The 19,199-nt window shown below is 33.1% G+C and overlaps 1 protein-coding gene across 1 annotated transcript; it reads right to left on the reverse strand.

The window, feature by feature from the left end:
* Positions 1–9,565: 9,565 nt before the first annotated feature.
* Positions 9,566–14,580, reverse strand: LOC132554560 (uncharacterized). The gene is made up of 4 exons (XM_060218888.1): positions 14,267–14,580; positions 12,911–13,028; positions 11,835–12,077; positions 9,566–9,782 (listed from the first exon to the last, which is right to left on the reverse strand). The coding sequence occupies exons 1-4, from the start codon at positions 14,578–14,580 to the stop codon at positions 9,669–9,671; spliced, it is 789 nt and encodes a 262-aa protein (XP_060074871.1). The 3' UTR covers positions 9,566–9,668.
* Positions 14,581–19,199: the final 4,619 nt, after the last annotated feature.

Consider the following 19,199-nt stretch of genomic DNA (forward strand, 5'->3'; position numbering starts at 1 on the left):
CCAATCAAAATCGTCAATGTCGGTTCACTGGACAGGTCAGTGGCTGTCATAGGTCAAACTTGTGCATGTACATGTATTTACCATATATGGGATTCATACAGGTAATAGTGAGTACAATTCACATCACAAGACATACTTACCTGGCATTCTATAAGTAAAAATGAAACATCATAAATATCTGACCCATGTCAGACATATAGACATGTTACCTATTAAAAATACATATAAAGGTAACAACCTGACCCATGTCAGAAGATATAAAATATGCATTTCTGACATTGTCAAAACATGCCCTAGTACTTAGGTAAAATTAAAAAGCATAAATAACACACTGTCACGATAAAACTATCTAAAGACTAAATATTGGTACTCTGACTAGCCAGCTCAGTTTTATGGTATTATAAAACTATCTAAAGACTAAATATTGATATTCTGACTAGCCAGCTCTGTTTTGTGGTATCATAAAGCTGACTCTGTTTTGTGGTATTATAAAACATAAAGCTGTATATAAAGTTTTGTGGTATCATAAAGCTGTATATAAAGACTAAATATTCATACTCTGACTGGCCAGCTCAGTTTTGTGGTATTATAAAACTATCTAAAGGCTAAATATTGATATTCTGACTAGCCAGCTCTGTTTTGTGGTATCATAAAGCTGTATATAAAGACTAAATATTGGTACTCTGACTGGCCAGCTCTGTTTTGTGGTATTATAAAACTATCTAAAGGCTAAATATTGATATTCTGACTAGCCAGCTCTGTTTTGTGGTATCATAAAGCTGTATATAAAGACTAAATATTCGTACTCTGACTGGCCAGCTCAGTTTTGTGGTATTATAAAACTATCTAAAGACTAAATAATGGTACTGTGACTGGCCAGCTCTGTCTTGTCTTTATATCCAAGGATATTGCAGATAATACACTTGTATGAAACAGATTAAATGCTATGTTGGTACAGATTACTTATATAAGCATCAATCATTACGGTTTGTATGAATCATACTGGTGATCAACTGGTAAATCAGCGATCATGTATTGGAAACTTTACATTCGATATTCGCAAAAATTTGATATCCATTTACATCTAGATCACAAACTTTTAATTCCTTAAATTTAATTATCTGGTTTCAAAATGAAAACAATGAAAATTTTGACTCAAGAAAATAACAATTTATATGATAAATCATTAAAGAGTGTTAATGCTTTACTCCATTATAATGATACTGGTGCATTCATTCAATGTATTAGTGTTATTTGTAGGTGTTTATTTCATCCTCATAAATACAATGATATGGTCTTCAATGACAGAATAGCATGGTACTTGACTAGATGTAGGCTAAGCTCAGTACATGTTATTGTAAATGAATAATTTGTATCACTCATGAGTCAGTGTCTGAGCAGAGAGAAGGTTACATATTAACATATCTTTAGATGGATTGACTTAACTACTCTTAATAGGGTTACACCTTCTGGTTACCCCCAAGTTATCTTTCCTTGGGTATTCACGTCAGTAAGAAAAAGGATGAGAGGATAAGATATGTTCAGATGTCTTTGAATCTTTGACTTATTTAGTACATGTAATATTCAATGAGATGTATAACTCATATGTCAAACATTGTCAACTTACTTCAAAATTACTTATGAAGTGCAACTCTTCAACATCATTTTATTGTAATACAAATCTTATTCTTGTGTAATATGGAGATGGATGTGATGGATGCTTCATCTGGTTTATTGAAGCAGAAGATGCTCACTCCACTGAACACCTGGTCCTTTGTTCTTATCTCTTCTTGTTTCCATCAATTTTGAATTTGAATTAAGATTTTGTTAACATGTCAGAAGTCTGGTTTTTGACAATTATGATTTGTCATAAGATGCTCGACAGATCTATTTCAAATCGTATATGTAGGTTTTCCTTGCCGAATAACATCACCACAGGTTGAAACAGAACTCTCTACATGTGTACTTTCACTGTATCTACTGACAACCCCAGCAGCTGAGGGGATTCTTGATGGAATAGCAGTTACAACCTTCCAACGGTCAAAGTCCAAGATGGTTACCTATCAACCATATTGTTTCTCTGACCAGTCCAAAACGTATTCAGGTACAGAAAAGATTGTAGTCAAATGTGTGCTACTAGACAAATAGCATGACTTGAGGTTTTTTCCCCTTGAAGAAGTTGTGAAGTTCTTATCATATTTGTCCCATGTAACTTTGAAAATGGGCTTCTTAGTTATTTAAGATCTTAACACATTTGACCTCTGCAAAGTGCAAAGTGGGACTCTCAGATATTCATTAGAACATAACTTGCTATCCCTTCATCCCAGAAAGCTACTGGCCCAATAAAGTGTCGCCTTTGGCCAATTCGTTATGGAAAAGAAGTCATTTGAAGAGAAGAGTTGATGATGGACACCAGCATAAGCCCACATACAATTTGGGCAAGAGAGCTAAAAACAATTAAAAAACATGCATGTCTTGTGAAAAATTTTATCATTTTAATTCCAACATGTACAAATATGATGTATTTCTTTCAAAATGAATCCTTCATTCATTAAGTAACAAAATGCATTCTAGCTGTGAAATTCACTATTTATTATACAAAACACTTAAATAACCCAGATATACAATATTTATGTACTTGAGTACAAGTACACTGTACAAATTTCCTATAATAAAATCAATTCTGGTATATTTTTTCCTTATTTGATATTTTTCTTCACTTTTTTGATAGGAATATATATAATTCATCACATCAGTCAAATTGAGCTTTATATAAAGGCTGTTCTATAAAAAATACCCATGTGTACTATTTGTGGAATACATCAAAATCATTACAGGCAAACTTGGATAAGGGGAGATAATCATGTCATACTCTCTTCTGCAATTGTTCTATCATTAAAGCTGTGTATAACTAAGGAATGATACATGGATTTATAATTAATTTAATGAGACACATCTCTGGTGATGTTGAAGTATCTGTTTTTTCACTATCACCTTTGACACCTCAATAAGACGATACATCTATGAAATCTTTAGAGCTGCTAACCAGTCACAAGAACATTTGAATTCTTGTAAGTGACTATAATGATTTTTTTTTTTTCATTGCCCAAGATTCAAAACCATTAACTGACAGTAAAATATATGTATGCAAATGAAAAGTGATGATTTTCAACATTTAATTTGATAAATTAGTCAATCGCATCGTAGTTCTTTAAGTATAAATCTAGAATGTTACTAATAATACATGAATGATGTCCTGAAGAAGCCAAAAGTAGGGCGAAACCCGTCAAGCATCAAATAAATTGATTAACCTGGCTCCTTTGCCTATTGTGATTTAATTCTACATACTTAATACATGATTAATGGTGTCTGGTGAGGAAAAAAAATCCAGCTATTATCAAATGTGAGCTCAGTCAGGTAAATACAAATTCATAAAAAAGCTGCCACTTAGATCAAATACACTGCATTATATCACATGACCTTTGTGTTGTATTTAACCAATGACTGTTATCACATGACCTGTATTATATTCATATATTTATGACCACTGTGTAATATTAATCACATGACCATTGTGATATATTTATCCCATGACTACTGTTTTATCACATGACCACTGTTATATTTATCACATGACCACTGTTATATTTATCACATGACCACTGTGTCATATTTATCCTATGACTAATTTTTTATCACATGACCACTGTTATATTCATCACATGACCACTGTATCATACTCATCCCATGACTATTGTGTAATATTTTACCTACGACTACTTTTTTTATCACATGACCACTGTGTCATATTTATCACATGACTACTGTGTTATCAAATGACCACTGTGTCATATTTATCCTATGACTACTGTTTTATCACATGACCACTGTATCATATTTATCCCATGACTACTGTTTTATCACATGACCACTGTGTAGTATTTAACATATGACTACTGTTTTATCACATGACCACTGTGTTATATTTATCCCATGACTACTGTTTTATCACATGACCACTGTGTAGTATTTAACATATGACTACTGTTTTATCACATGACCACTGTGTTATATTTATCACATGACCACTGTGTTATATTTATCACATGACCACTGTGTTATATTTATCCCATGACTACTGTTTTATCACATGACCACTGTGTTATATTTATCACATGACCACTGTGTTATATTTATCCCATGACTACTGTTTTATCACATGACCACTGTGTAGTATTTAACATATGACTACTGTTTTATCACATGACCACTGTGTTATATTTATCCCATGACTACTGTTTTATCACATGACCACTGTGTAGTATTTAACATATGACTACTGTTTTATCACATGACCACTGTGTTATATTTATCCCATGACTACTGTTTTATCACATGACCACTGTGTAGTATTTAACATATGACTACTGTTTTATCACATGACCACTGTGTTATATTTATCCCATGACTACTGTTTTATCACATGACCACTGTGTAGTATTTAACATATGACTACTGTTTTATCACATGACCACTGTGTTATATTTATCCCATGACTACTGTTTTATCACATGACCACTGTGTTATATTTACCCCATGACTACTGTTTTATCACATGACCACTGTGTAGTATTTAACATATGACTACTGTTTTATCACATGACCACTGTGTTATATTTATCATATGGATACTGTGCTATCAAAAGACAACTGTGTTATTACAAAATTACAGTTATTCAACCTCTGACTTACATGTTTGGTAGGGATCTAGACTCGCATCATATGTATTAAAAGATAAATTATACAAATTGATTGCTGAGATGGAAATGCTGAAAACTTCATAATCATGCATCAATTTCTGATTCTACATCACATGTAAACAAGAGCCCAAGGGTCTTTTATCTTTCACCGATCACCTAATGTTATTAGTGATGAAAAGACAGTGAGGGTCATATTTATATGACATGGTTTTGAAAGTAGGTCCAAATTTCATTTATTGATTCAAATAATGTGGAACTTCTGGTGATTAGGTGGCAGTGGTAACAAATTTGCATTTTAACTAGACTGGGGATTTGATTCCTTAAACAGATGTGAACGGTATGGGGTCAACATCTGACCATGTGGGGTTTCCCATTGAATATCTCGGTTACTCCCACAGTAAGACTTTTCACACTTCCACCCAAATCAAATATAATGATTATTAGAAGTTATCATAACTTGTCTTGCAATTGTTGTAAAAAGATAATCTTCACCATTTATATATGAGTGGTAACAAGAATTTTTGAAGGACAAACAGACAGATGCCAGACCATTGACGAATGGCGATTTGAACAGCCCAGGATCTGAAGATGGTTGGCTTAAAATATTAGCCTATGAGAAACCTAGAAATTTCATTTGTTAACCTAGGACAGGACATGTACATACCAAAAAAATGTCTTTTTGGAACGACAATCTTGTTCATAATGTTATTTATCAAAATGATGCACAGCGTAAAAGTCTACAGGAAACAACCCACAAATTGTTTAAAAGCAGGTGGCCTATAAATACTTTCACAAAAAAGCGATTGAAAACTAGATTTAGTTTCTCTTAAGCTTTAAAATTCATGCTGGTCAATTACTGATCAATAAAAAAGTCACACAGAACTACTGTGTTACAGGACATGATCAAATAACTATTTAAAAATCATACAGAAATACCATGTTATATGATGCTAAGGTAAATGAAAAAAATCTTATCATCAATATATAGACCTTATCCAACACCAGCATATACCGTAATTGTCTAAAAAAAAAAAAAAACGAAAGGTCTCTATATACCGGTAAATAGAATTCTTGATTTTCCATCTAGATTTTCATTTTGTCTTAAAAAAGTCTTGATTCTTGAGCAGCAGTATTGGGTGAAAAAGAATAAATATTTTGAAGAAAAAAGAAAAAAACATTGCACGTCAAGATGTTTTGAACATATTATCTTGTCCTATTGACTATTGATACTTGAGCAATAAACATGAGATCATCCTAGAGGAATATTGGAAACACACTTGTATATACATTTAGACACCCATGTTAACATACTAGTTATCTACTGTTCAAATACAAGTACCTATTATAATTTCTACAGTCTCGATTTAAATACTTCAATATGTATGCTGTTGAGTTGAATTGAACATGAGGAATAAAAGGGAATATCAACACAATAAAAGTTGATTCTTAATATCTCTAAAAAACAGAGCTTTCATTGTTAAATGCGTGATGGATATGGTTTCCATGTGATTTCTGTCACTGAAATGAAATACAAAACTTCACAAATTGAAATTTATAAATTGCCAATTTCTACAATTAATTCTATCATTCGAAATCAAAAGAAGAAGCTGTCTCTATGGTTCTGTTAGTTATCTACATTAAATGCTCTTTTGGCAATTTTTATAAGGTAGATTAATAAAATGTAAAGAGAACAATTTCAAAAGTGTTCAATATAAGTAAAATCTATGGTTTTTATATTACTGTAAGATGTGTTAAAAAAAATGTAATCATTAAAATTGCAATTACGATATCTTGGCCAAGCTCTACAGATTGAATAAAAAAAAAATCTATTTGATGTATATAAGATTGTTGTAATTGGATACACCTTTATTTATCAAAGACTCCACAAGTCATTGAATTTTGAACTGAATTATATTACTGTGCAACTGACATCAAAACAACACCAGTAGAAAAAATATCATTTCCTTCAAAGTTAAGAATAGGGAATGAACACAATGTTTCACTATCATCAGTACAGACTACAACATCCTGTACATTTTTTGTTATGAATACCCTTCTATATAAGATGATATGGCATGCTGTATAAAATATTCTGAGATCAATGACAGATTTAATTGATTGTTCCCGCTCACTACCAACACCCAAGGACTGCTTTCTGAATGATTACCAAAAACTAGAATACATATGAACATGTAAACAACCAAAATAATCTACTAATGGTAAAAACACAAGACCCTTTAGATTAGTACACTTAAATGAATATAGAATATTTGAAATAACAGTATTAAAGAAAGCTGTACACATGACCTCCTAATATGCTGTTTTCCTTTTCACTGGACCTCTGTATCCATGCATTTTACCTATTTGAGTTTTCTTTGTCTGACCCCAGAATTGAGACAGGAATTCCTCTTTCAAATAAATGGTGTCATGTCAACAATGAACAGCATTTGGACAACAAAACATACAAATGTATATGTAAGATAGCCAGCAGAGTGAAAGAAAAATAATCATTCTCCCAAATGTTAGCCAAATAGGGAGCTCTCAGCCCAAAGGAAAGATAATAAAGTTGGCAAATATAAGATTAGCCAAATAGTTGCCAACTTCATCATCTTTCTGTTGGGATAAGATCTAACTCAGCTCCTAGGGACTGTAAGATTGTATAAGTTTCATTATGCAGGGTATTATTCTGTCAGTTCATCAAACAGACACAAGATTATCCCAGATAAATGTAAGAGAATATAATGCTTGAAAACCATATTGAATCATCACTTTTAAAGTGAATAACATGATAAAAATCTAATTAAAAAAAATTAAATCAACATTCTGCTGAGTACATAATTCATAGAATTTACTTACTACACAAAAATAAAGGAAAAATAAATAGTGCTATTATATTTTATCTTTGCACAATATTTCTAAATACAAGAAGACTAGATTGTGATTTTCCACCTTAAAGAACAAATCGGATGGCCCATAACAGCAGTATAGTGAACCTATGCTTCATTTTCTCCATTCGACCTAAGATCAGTAAGTTTGAAAATGTAATCTGACCATTAACGATCTATTGTTATCCTGTATTCTTTATAACTGATTGTATTCTAATTACAATGTTCATTTCAACAATTCAATACAAATTTAGCACTTTTTGTGTAGGTGTAACATTCACAGCATTATGCTTTGGATATTATTTTGTCTGACCAGGAAGACAATTTGTGCAGAGAATGAAAATTTGTTAAGTAGTGTATTGTAACTTCAAATATATAATTATACATAAGGTATTCTAGTGCCTTTTGTAAGCAAAACAATATAATTTGTCATAGAGAATATAAGATATACCTGGCAATATATTGTAGCACTCCTAAAAAAAATCAAAAACAATAATCTATGTAACTTTTTTTCTTCTCAATCTTTTCAGTGTTAATATCACCATTTCTATCAGCAAACAAAAAGTGAGAAATTACCAAAGACCTGGTTTATGTATTGTATTGGACAGGAATCAGTTCTTCAGGGATCTCATACAACTCATCTGAAAGTCTTTAGCTTGTTTATAAAGATTTTCATAAAAAAAACCTGGACTTACAGGGTTTTATTTATACAGAACATTAAAACACAATAGCACTTTGTTAAACAGTATAATTTATACAGAATTTTTGTACACAATAGGACTTTGTTAAAATATCAAATTTATACTGAATTCTACACAGGAATTATTTCAGACAGCTTGTTATGTTGCACTGTAATAGATATTGAACATATTTGGTTAAAAAAAATATTTACATGTATCACGAGATGACCAGTCTATAAAGACTGAATGTGTAAGTGTGTACTCATTCATACAATCTGTGAGGATATCTTTCACTTCTCATTTGGCCCCATTGGTCAAACAACATTATTCCTTAACAAATATTTACATAGTGTATATCTACCCAATAAAAAATAGTGAATTATCTTCTTTCCAAAATATAAAGGTTGTATTCAAGAACAATAACTCCATTGGTGTAGGTAAAATCATTTATATCTATGTGTTTACTATATACAAAAAGCATAGTGTGCTCTTACTGACAAAAACCATTAGTGACACTTTTTATAAAAATACATGTATCTTTCATTGAAAAAGAAATTACAAGAGAAAGCCACTGTTTGAAAGTTGATAAAAAGGGTTGGCAAGACTGAATATCAACACCTGAAATTGTATCATGTATATATCCTCTTATCTGAATACAGAATTTACTTCAGCAATGAAAATTCATTGTTTGTTCCAAGTCATTAAAAGGATTTTACACTTAATTATGTGAGCTTAAATTGTACTAGTCCATATACATGACAAAATCACAGAAAAGTGCCAATATATATCTCAAACATTAAAAAATAAGCCTATTCCATATGATTTTTTTCTGTATAAATTTTCAGCTTCTTTTTCAAATTTGTACTTTTACTATTTTGTTACTAGGAATTATCTTGCTCTGTAAAAAGCAGTTGCATTCTAAATTAATGCTGTTTATTTTTGCATGCAAGTTAATGACTATCTGTCCTAACTAGATATCAGAATCTTGGTGAAATTTTGAAATTGAAGACTCTTGAACACAGGAATCTTAAAACGCTCCCAATCCAGCTGTCATCGACAAAAATGGATTAGCCTTGTGCACTAATTATACATTTTTATAATTCAATTTCTGTTGCCATAAAGGTATTTATAATTACGTGTATCTGAATTCATCAGGACCTATTTCTAAGTTTCATTAATGAATAAGTAAACATAATACATATAAAGGAAGTGGCATATTTACATAAACATTCTCATCAGTATGTTTACAGCTTGAAACAAACATTTAATCCTTCTGATGCTGTGTGGTGGTCAGTGTATGCAGTGCCTGCCGTATGCGTGACTAGTTTCATTGTCTTTTCTTTCTATCCAGAGTTTCTGCGGGAGATCACCTTTCCCACAGCAAATGCCAGAACAATACAGGCACTAATTATAAGAATATTGGTAAATAGACGGCCAGATGTCCTCATGACAGATCCCTGAAAAACAAAGAGTTTAGGTCATTATCAAATGTCTACAATTCTATTATTAAACCAGCACCGACCCCTACAGGTATTCGGAAATGGAGTGATGATTTTGACTTTGATAATCAGAAGTGGAAAAATATATTAATAATTCTGTTTACCATTACAGAAAGTTCTAAGCTACAGATCAAGTAAGGATTATACATCACATTCTGGTTACGAACTCCTTTCTTTTCAATATAAATCTAATTCCTAGACCTTTATGTACACTGTGTAATATGGAAAGAGAAACAATCCTTCACTGTCTATGGGAGTGTATAGAGGTACAGACTCTATTGGAGAAATTTGAATCTCTTCTTGATATTCTTCTGATTCCTTTCTGGATAAACAAAGAAACATGTTCATTTGGAATTATCCATCCTAATGCTAACACTGCAGATAACAAAATTTTAATTCTCATTGAACACTATGTTTATAAGTCAAGATGTCTACAAAAATCTCTTAATTTAAATGCTCTTATAAATAAGATTAAGGATCATTTCCATGTTCAAAAGTACAACATCTGTAGCAAAAACACTATTATGAAAAAAAAAAAAAAAAATGAGAATAATTGGAAAAAATGGATACCCATTATATATATACCAGTACTATAGTATGTATGCTAACAAGTCTTTTCCCAATGGCCATGGCTTGTCTATACCAAACTGTCTTTAAATTTATTAAATTTCCACAAAATTAGTGCTATTTTTATTTAATAATGATTATAACCCTCCCAATTCTCTATCTTTCTTTGTTTAGGATGTACAATGGTTTTTCTATGTATATGTATTCATGAGTGAGTATATGTGAGTGAGGAAATATCTTTGATAAGTGTAGGTGATAAGATTTTGTGCTTGTGTGTGTGAGTATTTTGTTAAGTACACGTAAGTTTGCTATGTGAGTGTAAGTGGGTGTGAATGTTGATGAGTGAGTTTGTGTGCAGGAAGTAGTAGATACATGTGCATGATGATAAAGATGATTATGATGATGTATGTACATGAGTAAGATGTATACAAGTCATAGCACACAAGTGTGATAGTGTGTAAATAAATGAATCAAGAAGACTCATGATGTTTCACAATTTATCATATGGTGAAAAATATCGAAACAGAAAACTTACATTCTGAGCTACCCTGCCTTTGGCAGTAAATAGGAGTTCATGTCTATACATGATTATTAATGTACCTACTGTACAGCTAAAAGAAATGAAATCAATTTTGCAATATTCCTTATAAAAAAAAGATTAAGCAAACAGTGAATGAAAATCTCAGTAATTATATGTCATGCAAGTATACATAGACACCAGATCATAATACTTATGAACTGGACCAAACTGAACTTAAATAACTAAACCATATACAAGCATAAGAAGATCCAGAATTTCAAAGATTTTGATTAAATGTATGAAATTTGTGGGTATCTAATTTCATGTTGTCCTTTAAAAATGTGAATAAAGCAAATTTAAAACCCACATTCATATTCAACTAAACAGGAATACATTATATCAGTTGTATTACATAAATAGCTATATATGTCATCCATGAGATGAAGTTAAAAAATATTTATACATTGTATATATATAGTGTATAAACATATATAATTTAACAGGCTCTAATGATAATATTCAAAGTTCATGCATTCAATTAATGCCCCAGTACCCTTTAACAATCTAATCAGCCATGACCTCTGCTGTTTACTATGACTACACTAGGTCCTTTATATTAGTTTGTTAGTACCAACAGACAAACCAATGCTGCTGCCAGGTAATATCTCGGATATTAAACTACATTCTTTCTACATGTATATCAAAGTCTCTTTACATTTGAACTTAATGTCAGGAAAAATTTGAAATAGACCTCCGACAGTACTTATTAATATATTTTTCATCTCTTTGCATAGTATCTGATGACATAATATTACTTCTAAGGAAATAGATTGGTGAAGAAATACATTAAATTCAATAATATTGCAAATATCTTTATATAGATATATAAAAAAAAAAAAAAAATGGAAAATAAAAATTCTTACCCAGCCTCCAAGACGTGCAACCGTCTCAGCAACTTTACTAGTTATGAAGCGTGTGGACCACTCAATAAACTTTTTAAATAAGTCTGTAGCTTTTGCCTTCAGGGAGCGTATCACAATATCTGAACAGAAGAAGAAGAGAACAACAAGTCTCTCCCTCGTTATAGCTGAAGACAACACATTGCTGAAGAATAGCTCTGATAACATGTCACTGAAACTTTCATAGGTAGCTGAATTCATGTCCACCTGAAAAAGAAGAAGAATTTAAATCTAACAGGATAGAAATAAAACATGTCAAAATATACAGCACATTTAAAATAAACATCTATACATGAAAATCCAGAGTGACGTCAGAGATTTAAACACTTGTCAATAATTCTTAAAGGACATGGTATGGTATGGTAAATGTATCCATCATAGGCTTTAATTTTACAGAGATCTCCTTTCAGATTTTTCAACCAATATTTTTCAAAATGGTATGCTTAATCAAAATGACATGAAGTTGCATTTTTCTGAACATTAATTTTACTGTATTTGGAAAAGGTGTTTCTTTGTGTTGTTTTCATAATGTAAAATCTCCTCTCTCAGTCTTAACTTCTTGGTGACTTTGTCATCTTAATCACCAAAAATGACACTATATCTTATTGAATGGCAGCTTAATTTAACAGTCTCTCTAGAAGAGTTACTTTCCTTGTTTGGTTTTCAAGATGTTATTCTTTCTGAAGACCTAGATCTGTTTTCAAATGATTTCTCTCAAATTTGTTGAGCTTAATCACCATGAATGGTAGCTATACAGTCTAATTCGACTTGGTTAGTAAAAGTTACTGCCCCATGTTTTCGTAAACTAAATCTTGTGTCTGGAGATTTTCTCTCACAGTTTTTAGGTGATTTCTTTTAAAGTAGGAAGGCTTAATCACCATGTTTTGTTTTTCCAAATGGAAATGAGATCTATTCCATCAGTTTTCAACTGATTTCTTTCAATTTTGCATGCTTTATAATATGACAAGAAATTTAAGTTTTCCTGTTATCTTTAACCTGGGACTGGAATACATTCTTGTTCAGAAATAATTTAAACTTACATCTCCAGCTCGTTGTTTTATTCGCTGTCGTTCCTTGGTCTTTGCAAATTCATCAGCCATTATTCTAAGCTCCCGGCCATATTTTGCCCATTTGGGATTTTTATATCCCTGTGGTGTACTGTAGTAGAAAGGAAACTGTCTTTGAATGGGTCAACAAAAGGAAAAGCACATTCCTCAAGACATTCTTATGGATATAGCATGTGGAAAATCTAAAAGTCAAATGGGAAAAGTTCGAAAGATAAAAAAAACAACCTAAAATTGCTATAAATTCAGTTACAATGTATCAGACTCTACCTTATTACCTTGTTCCTGACAATGTTGCTGACACTACATCACCAGGCTGTATCAGACTCTACCTAATTACCTTGTTCCTGACAATGTTGATGTCACTACATCATCAGGCTGTATCAGACTCTACCTAATTACCTTGTTCCTGACAATGTTGATGTCACTACATCACCAGGCTGTATCAGACTCTACCTAATTACCTTGTTCCTGACAATGTTGATGTCACTACATCACCAGGCTGTATCAGACTCTACCTAATTACCTTGTCCCTGACAATGTTGATGTCACTACATCACCAGGCTGTATCAGACTCTACCTAATTACCTTGTTCCTGACAATGTTGATGTCACTACATCACCAGGCTGTATCAGACTCTACCTTATTACCTTGTTCCTGACAATGTTGATGTCACTACATCACCAGGCTGTATCAGACTCTACCTTATTACCTTGTTCCTGACAATGTTGATGTCACTACATCACCAGGCTGTATCAGACTCTACCTTATTACCTTGTTCCTGACAATGTTGATGTCACTACATCACCAGGCTGTATCAGACTCTACCTAATTACCTTGTTCCTGACAATGTTGATGTCACTACATCACCAGGCTGTATCAGACTCTACCTAATTACCTTGTTCCTGACAATGTTGATGTCACTACATCATCAGGCTGTATCAGACTCTACCTAATTACCTTGTTCCTGACAATGTTGATGTCACTACATCATCAGGCTGTATCAGACTCTACCTAATTACCTTGTCCCTGACAATGTTGATGTCACTACATCACCAGGCTGTATCAGACTCTACCTAATTACCTTGTTCCTGACAATGTTGATGTCACTACATCATCAGGCTGTATCAGACTCTACCTAATTACCTTGTTCCTGACAATGATGATGTCACTACATCATCAGGCTGTATCAGACTCTACCTAATTACCTTGTTCCTGACAATGATGATGTCACTACATCACCAGGCTGTATCAGACTCTACCTAATTACCTTGTCCCTGACAATGTTGATGTCACTACATCACCAGGCTGTATCAGACTCTACCTAATTACCTTGTCCCTGACAATGTTGATGTCACTACATCATCAGGCAGATGCAGATGTTCTCTACTGATTTCATCATATACAAAATGTTCAAACAACTCCTTGCTTTCTTCTTTAATGTCTTCCTTTCTGCTGAACTGTGATGGAAAACTAAATCCACCAAATGAGCTGGACTCATTTCCTGGCATAACTAACGGAGTAAGATTCATAGAGTTTCGTCTTTTTTCGGTAAAAGAGCGATGTCTCCTCCTCTGGTGAACCACTGTACCATCATGTGCATCGTCTGCCTGTTGATCATGATCACCTTTTCCTTCTGTATTCATGCCTGAAAAATATACATGTTATATTGCATTTTTATGCTTATTGATTTTGGGGTTCATATCTTTTGATGTGTAGCTTTACACCAGTGAATGCAGCTTTGATTTACACCTGAGAAGTTAGTGTGGTATTGCAGCTGTACTGCCATGAAGTCAGGTTAGCTATAATTTACAACTATGAAGTGTAGCCTGACACATCAGAATAAGCGTAGCTTTACACATGTGATATCGATGTAGATTTCAACCAATATGAAGCTATATATAGAAGATGTGGTCAGTGTCTTAAAATGTATATGACGAAAGTGAAGAAAGACAAAATGGCAAGCTTCGGCGTGCCACTTCTTCTTCCTGATGCGAGCCTAAAAGCAACTTATATTTTAAGACAGTTACCATGTATTCTATTCTTTTCATCCTACTATAATTATTGAAAATTCAAACTGTCAAACTTCAACCGTTTGTTTGGTCTATTCAATCTTTGTTTACATGATATTACAAGATAGATATGTTTCATGTTCACCTAGTAGTAGTTGGCATTTTGTAAAATAACAGAAAAGAAAACTGCCCAGTCAGTGTCCAATTATGTTATAAAATCTACATAAATCTATTGTGTTTTTAGCTGGGTTTGTCACTCACAGCCAGTCTGGGCTATTTCATGGAAGTCTCTAAGTATAGTAGAGCTATTGAAAATAGATTGGACTTACTACAATACACAAACTGGCCCTGATTAAACCACCACATCTTCGATCTTCATGATCATAAGACCTGTTAAGGTTGTATTTTTCTCTAATGCACTTAGCTCTGGTGACTATCTGAGGTGTATGGATCAACGTTCCCTACCCGTGGCAGTCTGGCTATAGTTTCTCTGGAAGCCAAGACCCATCTATGTTGATGTGGTTGTTTCCTTGGGTAAGGCACATTACTCCAATTGTTTTTGAAGTCATGCGATGAGCTTCCTGTATGTTATTCAGTGAGATATAACCATAAGCTAATAGGCTGCAAAGAGACCCTGTCTCAAAATGATTCTGACTGGTCTCTGTGTGCAAACGAATAAAATTCACCCAAACATTCTTATATTTGTTGGTTGGTTACGAAATGATTATTCAATTAATAAAATTATCTCTCGATACTCTGTATCTGCTGGTCAGATACAAGATGATTATTTTATTACTAAAATCATCTCTGTATCTGTTACATCAACTCTTGAATCATATTTTGGAGTCTAAAACAGACCATGAATACATAGTCTATATATATATAGAGAGAGAGAGAGAGAGAGCTACTGATCATGAATACCCAGCTGAATTCAGGATTACTTGTCTTAACATATAAGTATGGGCCAGTCTGGAGGGTTCTGGACTAATCGACCATGATCAAGACAAAAACAAAATTGTTGATGGATAGTCAGAACCCTTCTGACTAAGAGCTTACATGCTCACATCTTTGTTAATTAACCTACAGTGGGGGGAAAAAAGCCTATATGGAGCTAATAATTCTGATGGTTGAGTCATGTAATGTCTTTATCCATGAATGTTTGTCTTTGTAAATTTATTATGATAGCCGACCACTATTTGTGTAATTTGTACTTAAAAGTCCTATATGTAAATCCAGGGACGTCCCTGGTAAATATCATATATTCTTCATACAATGTACTGTTATTACCACTGTCACGATACGTGGGAAACTGGGCCCAATCTTGAAGTAAATTAAACACTTCGTTGTTTTGTTCTTACCAGCGACGTATCTGTATTATACGTCCCTGTTCTTACGTAGCTTTTATGACAAAATGTATACTAGACCTGTATAAGCGACATGATCACACAGATTGAGACTTGTTACCATATTTGTTTCAATCATTTGGCTACTGTACTGTAGTCCTACATTACTGTAACGAAATAAAAAGCAGCACAAAAGCTACCTCAATGCACAGGCAGACAAAATTTTACCATCTTTGTGATATGGCGTGATACAGACAAATACCAAAGATTATTCTAAGAAATGTCCTCCTTACATCACTTAGTTACATAAAAAATGCATCGGCGTAAATAAGAAATCTAGACACTTCCAAACTTACTTTTCTTAACCAATATCCGTCTTTTCTTCGCAATTTCAACTTTTCAATATGGCGCCCAAAACAAACCTCAGGGAACTTGGCGGAAATTCCCGTATTACATAAGCAGTATTATAGTCTAAAAATAGATTATCGTCCAACACCAGACATGTCTAAACAGATAAGCATGGAATGAAGAAAATCACCATTATATTCATTAAGTATGTGCATTTGCGATATACCATCAATAAATTATAATACGCGTTCGTCAAGTAGGCCTAGTATTTTTTATTTATTTATTAGATCCTACTTCTTATTTGGAAAAGATTGATTAGCTCCCTTTAATAGTGTGGGTCAGACATATATAGCACAATATACGTCTCTGTGTGGGTCGACCAGGCCAAAAGGAATTCGAGTACTAGGAGAGACAAAACACTTATTTCATTTATCTTGTTTAAATAATTTTGATATTATTTAAGCTTAATTTATTTTCTATCAAATATTTGTTTTCATATCATTTTGACTACTGTACATGTGCCAACTCTATAAGAGACCGAAATATGTCTCGTAGCAGTAGTACTTGGGGGCCGTCAATTCTGACGATTAGTCCCAAGGGTTGATTAAAAAGACATATATTTTTAGAGATAAGAAGAATTTGAGTAATGAGATAGGTACGACACTGTTACAAGTGATTTGAAGGCGTCAGCAGTGTCGGCAGAAACAAGACTGAGGGAGTTCCATTGTATGATAGATTTTGAATAGAAGGAGTGTCTAAAGCAGTCTGTGGAGGGGTGTGTCTGAAAGCATATGAGTTGTGATGGCTTGATTAAGTCATCAAGTTGACAGGGAGGAGATTTTTAGTGCAACAAGGCCATGTACTATTTTGTAGGTCATAATTAGCCTGTGTTGCAAGCGGCGAATGTAAAGTGTTGGCCAGTGTAGATATTTGATCATGTTTGTGATGGAGCTTGTATTGTGGTAATCGTTATACTGGTCCAAACAACAGGAAGATGTATTCGGAAAAAAATACAAGAAAAGTAACATCAGTTTTCTATTAATTTTATTCATTATTACTGATATGGAATGTATTTCTACATTGTACAATATATATGAATTAGTATGTAATAGCAATGAAAAAACACCTTCCAGTCAGACACTCTCCCACTGCACTAATAGGAAGTATCTATGCGTATAGAAAATACTTTTCATTCTATATATAGCACTCACAACTCACTGAATATATAACAGTTGCAACTTCTGTATATTTAACATCCTCTTGTATGTGCAACATTCACACATTGCTGTATGTATAACAGTCAAGCCTCAATGTATGTATAACACTCACACTCCTCTGTATGTATAACACTCACACCTCTCTGTATGTATAACTCTCACAACTCTCTGTATGTATAACACTCACACCTCTCTGTATGTATAACACTCACACCTCTCTGTATGTATAACACTCACACTCCCCTGTATGTATAACACTCACATCTCTCTGTATATATATAACACTCACACCTCTCTGTATGTATAACACTCACACCTATCTGTATGTATAACACTCACACCCCTCTGTATGTATAACACTCACACCTATCTGTATGTATAACATTCACACCTCTCTGTATGTATAACATTCACACCTCTCTGTATGTATAACATTCACACCTCTCTGTATGTATAACATTCACACCCCTCTTTATGTATAACACTCACACACCTCTTTGTATGTATAAAAATCACACCTCTCTGTATGTATAACACTCCAACCTTAGTTTGTATAACACTTGCACCCTTCTGTATGTATAACCCTCACATCTCTCTGTATGTATAACACTCACACCTCTCTGTATGTATTACACTCACACCTCTCTGTATGTATAACACTCACATCTCTCTGTATGTATAACACTCACACCTCTCTGTATGTATAACACTCACATCTCTCTGTATGTATAACACTCACACCTCTCTGTATGTATAACACTCACACCTCTCTGTATGTATAACACTCACACCTCTCTGTATGTATAACACTCACACCTCTCTGTATGTATAACACTCACATCTCTCTGTATGTATAACACTCACACCTCTCTGTATGTATAACACTCACATCTCTCTGTATGTATAACACTCACACCTCTCTGTATGTATAACACTCACACCTCTCTGTATGTATAACACTCACATCTCTCTGTATGTATAACACTCACACCTCTCTGTATGTATAACACTCACACCTCTCTGTATGTATATAAAACTCACATCACTCTCTAGATAGTATTTACATTGATCCACTTCATAGATATGTTCTGTAGATACATTTTGAACTTGTTTTCTGGTATATACAGGTAAACAAGAAACATAATGATAAGAACAGCAAAAGAAAACCCTGATGACTATTGGATTGAGAATTTTTACATCGGTTATGACAATAATACACCTCAATTCTAAATTGTTATCAATTAAGGATGATTTTTTTAGCATATGTTAATCTTCTATACAATCAGGCTATTACAAAATTATTGACGATTCTTTGATGTACAATGGAATGTAATCTGTAACTTCT

This window comes from Ylistrum balloti, unplaced genomic scaffold (assembly GCF_031769215.1).
Source record: "Ylistrum balloti isolate Yb309-2 unplaced genomic scaffold, AGI_CSIRO_Ybal_v1 Utg369640, whole genome shotgun sequence".
NCBI classification, from domain to species: Eukaryota; Metazoa; Mollusca; class Bivalvia; order Pectinida; family Pectinidae; genus Ylistrum; species Ylistrum balloti.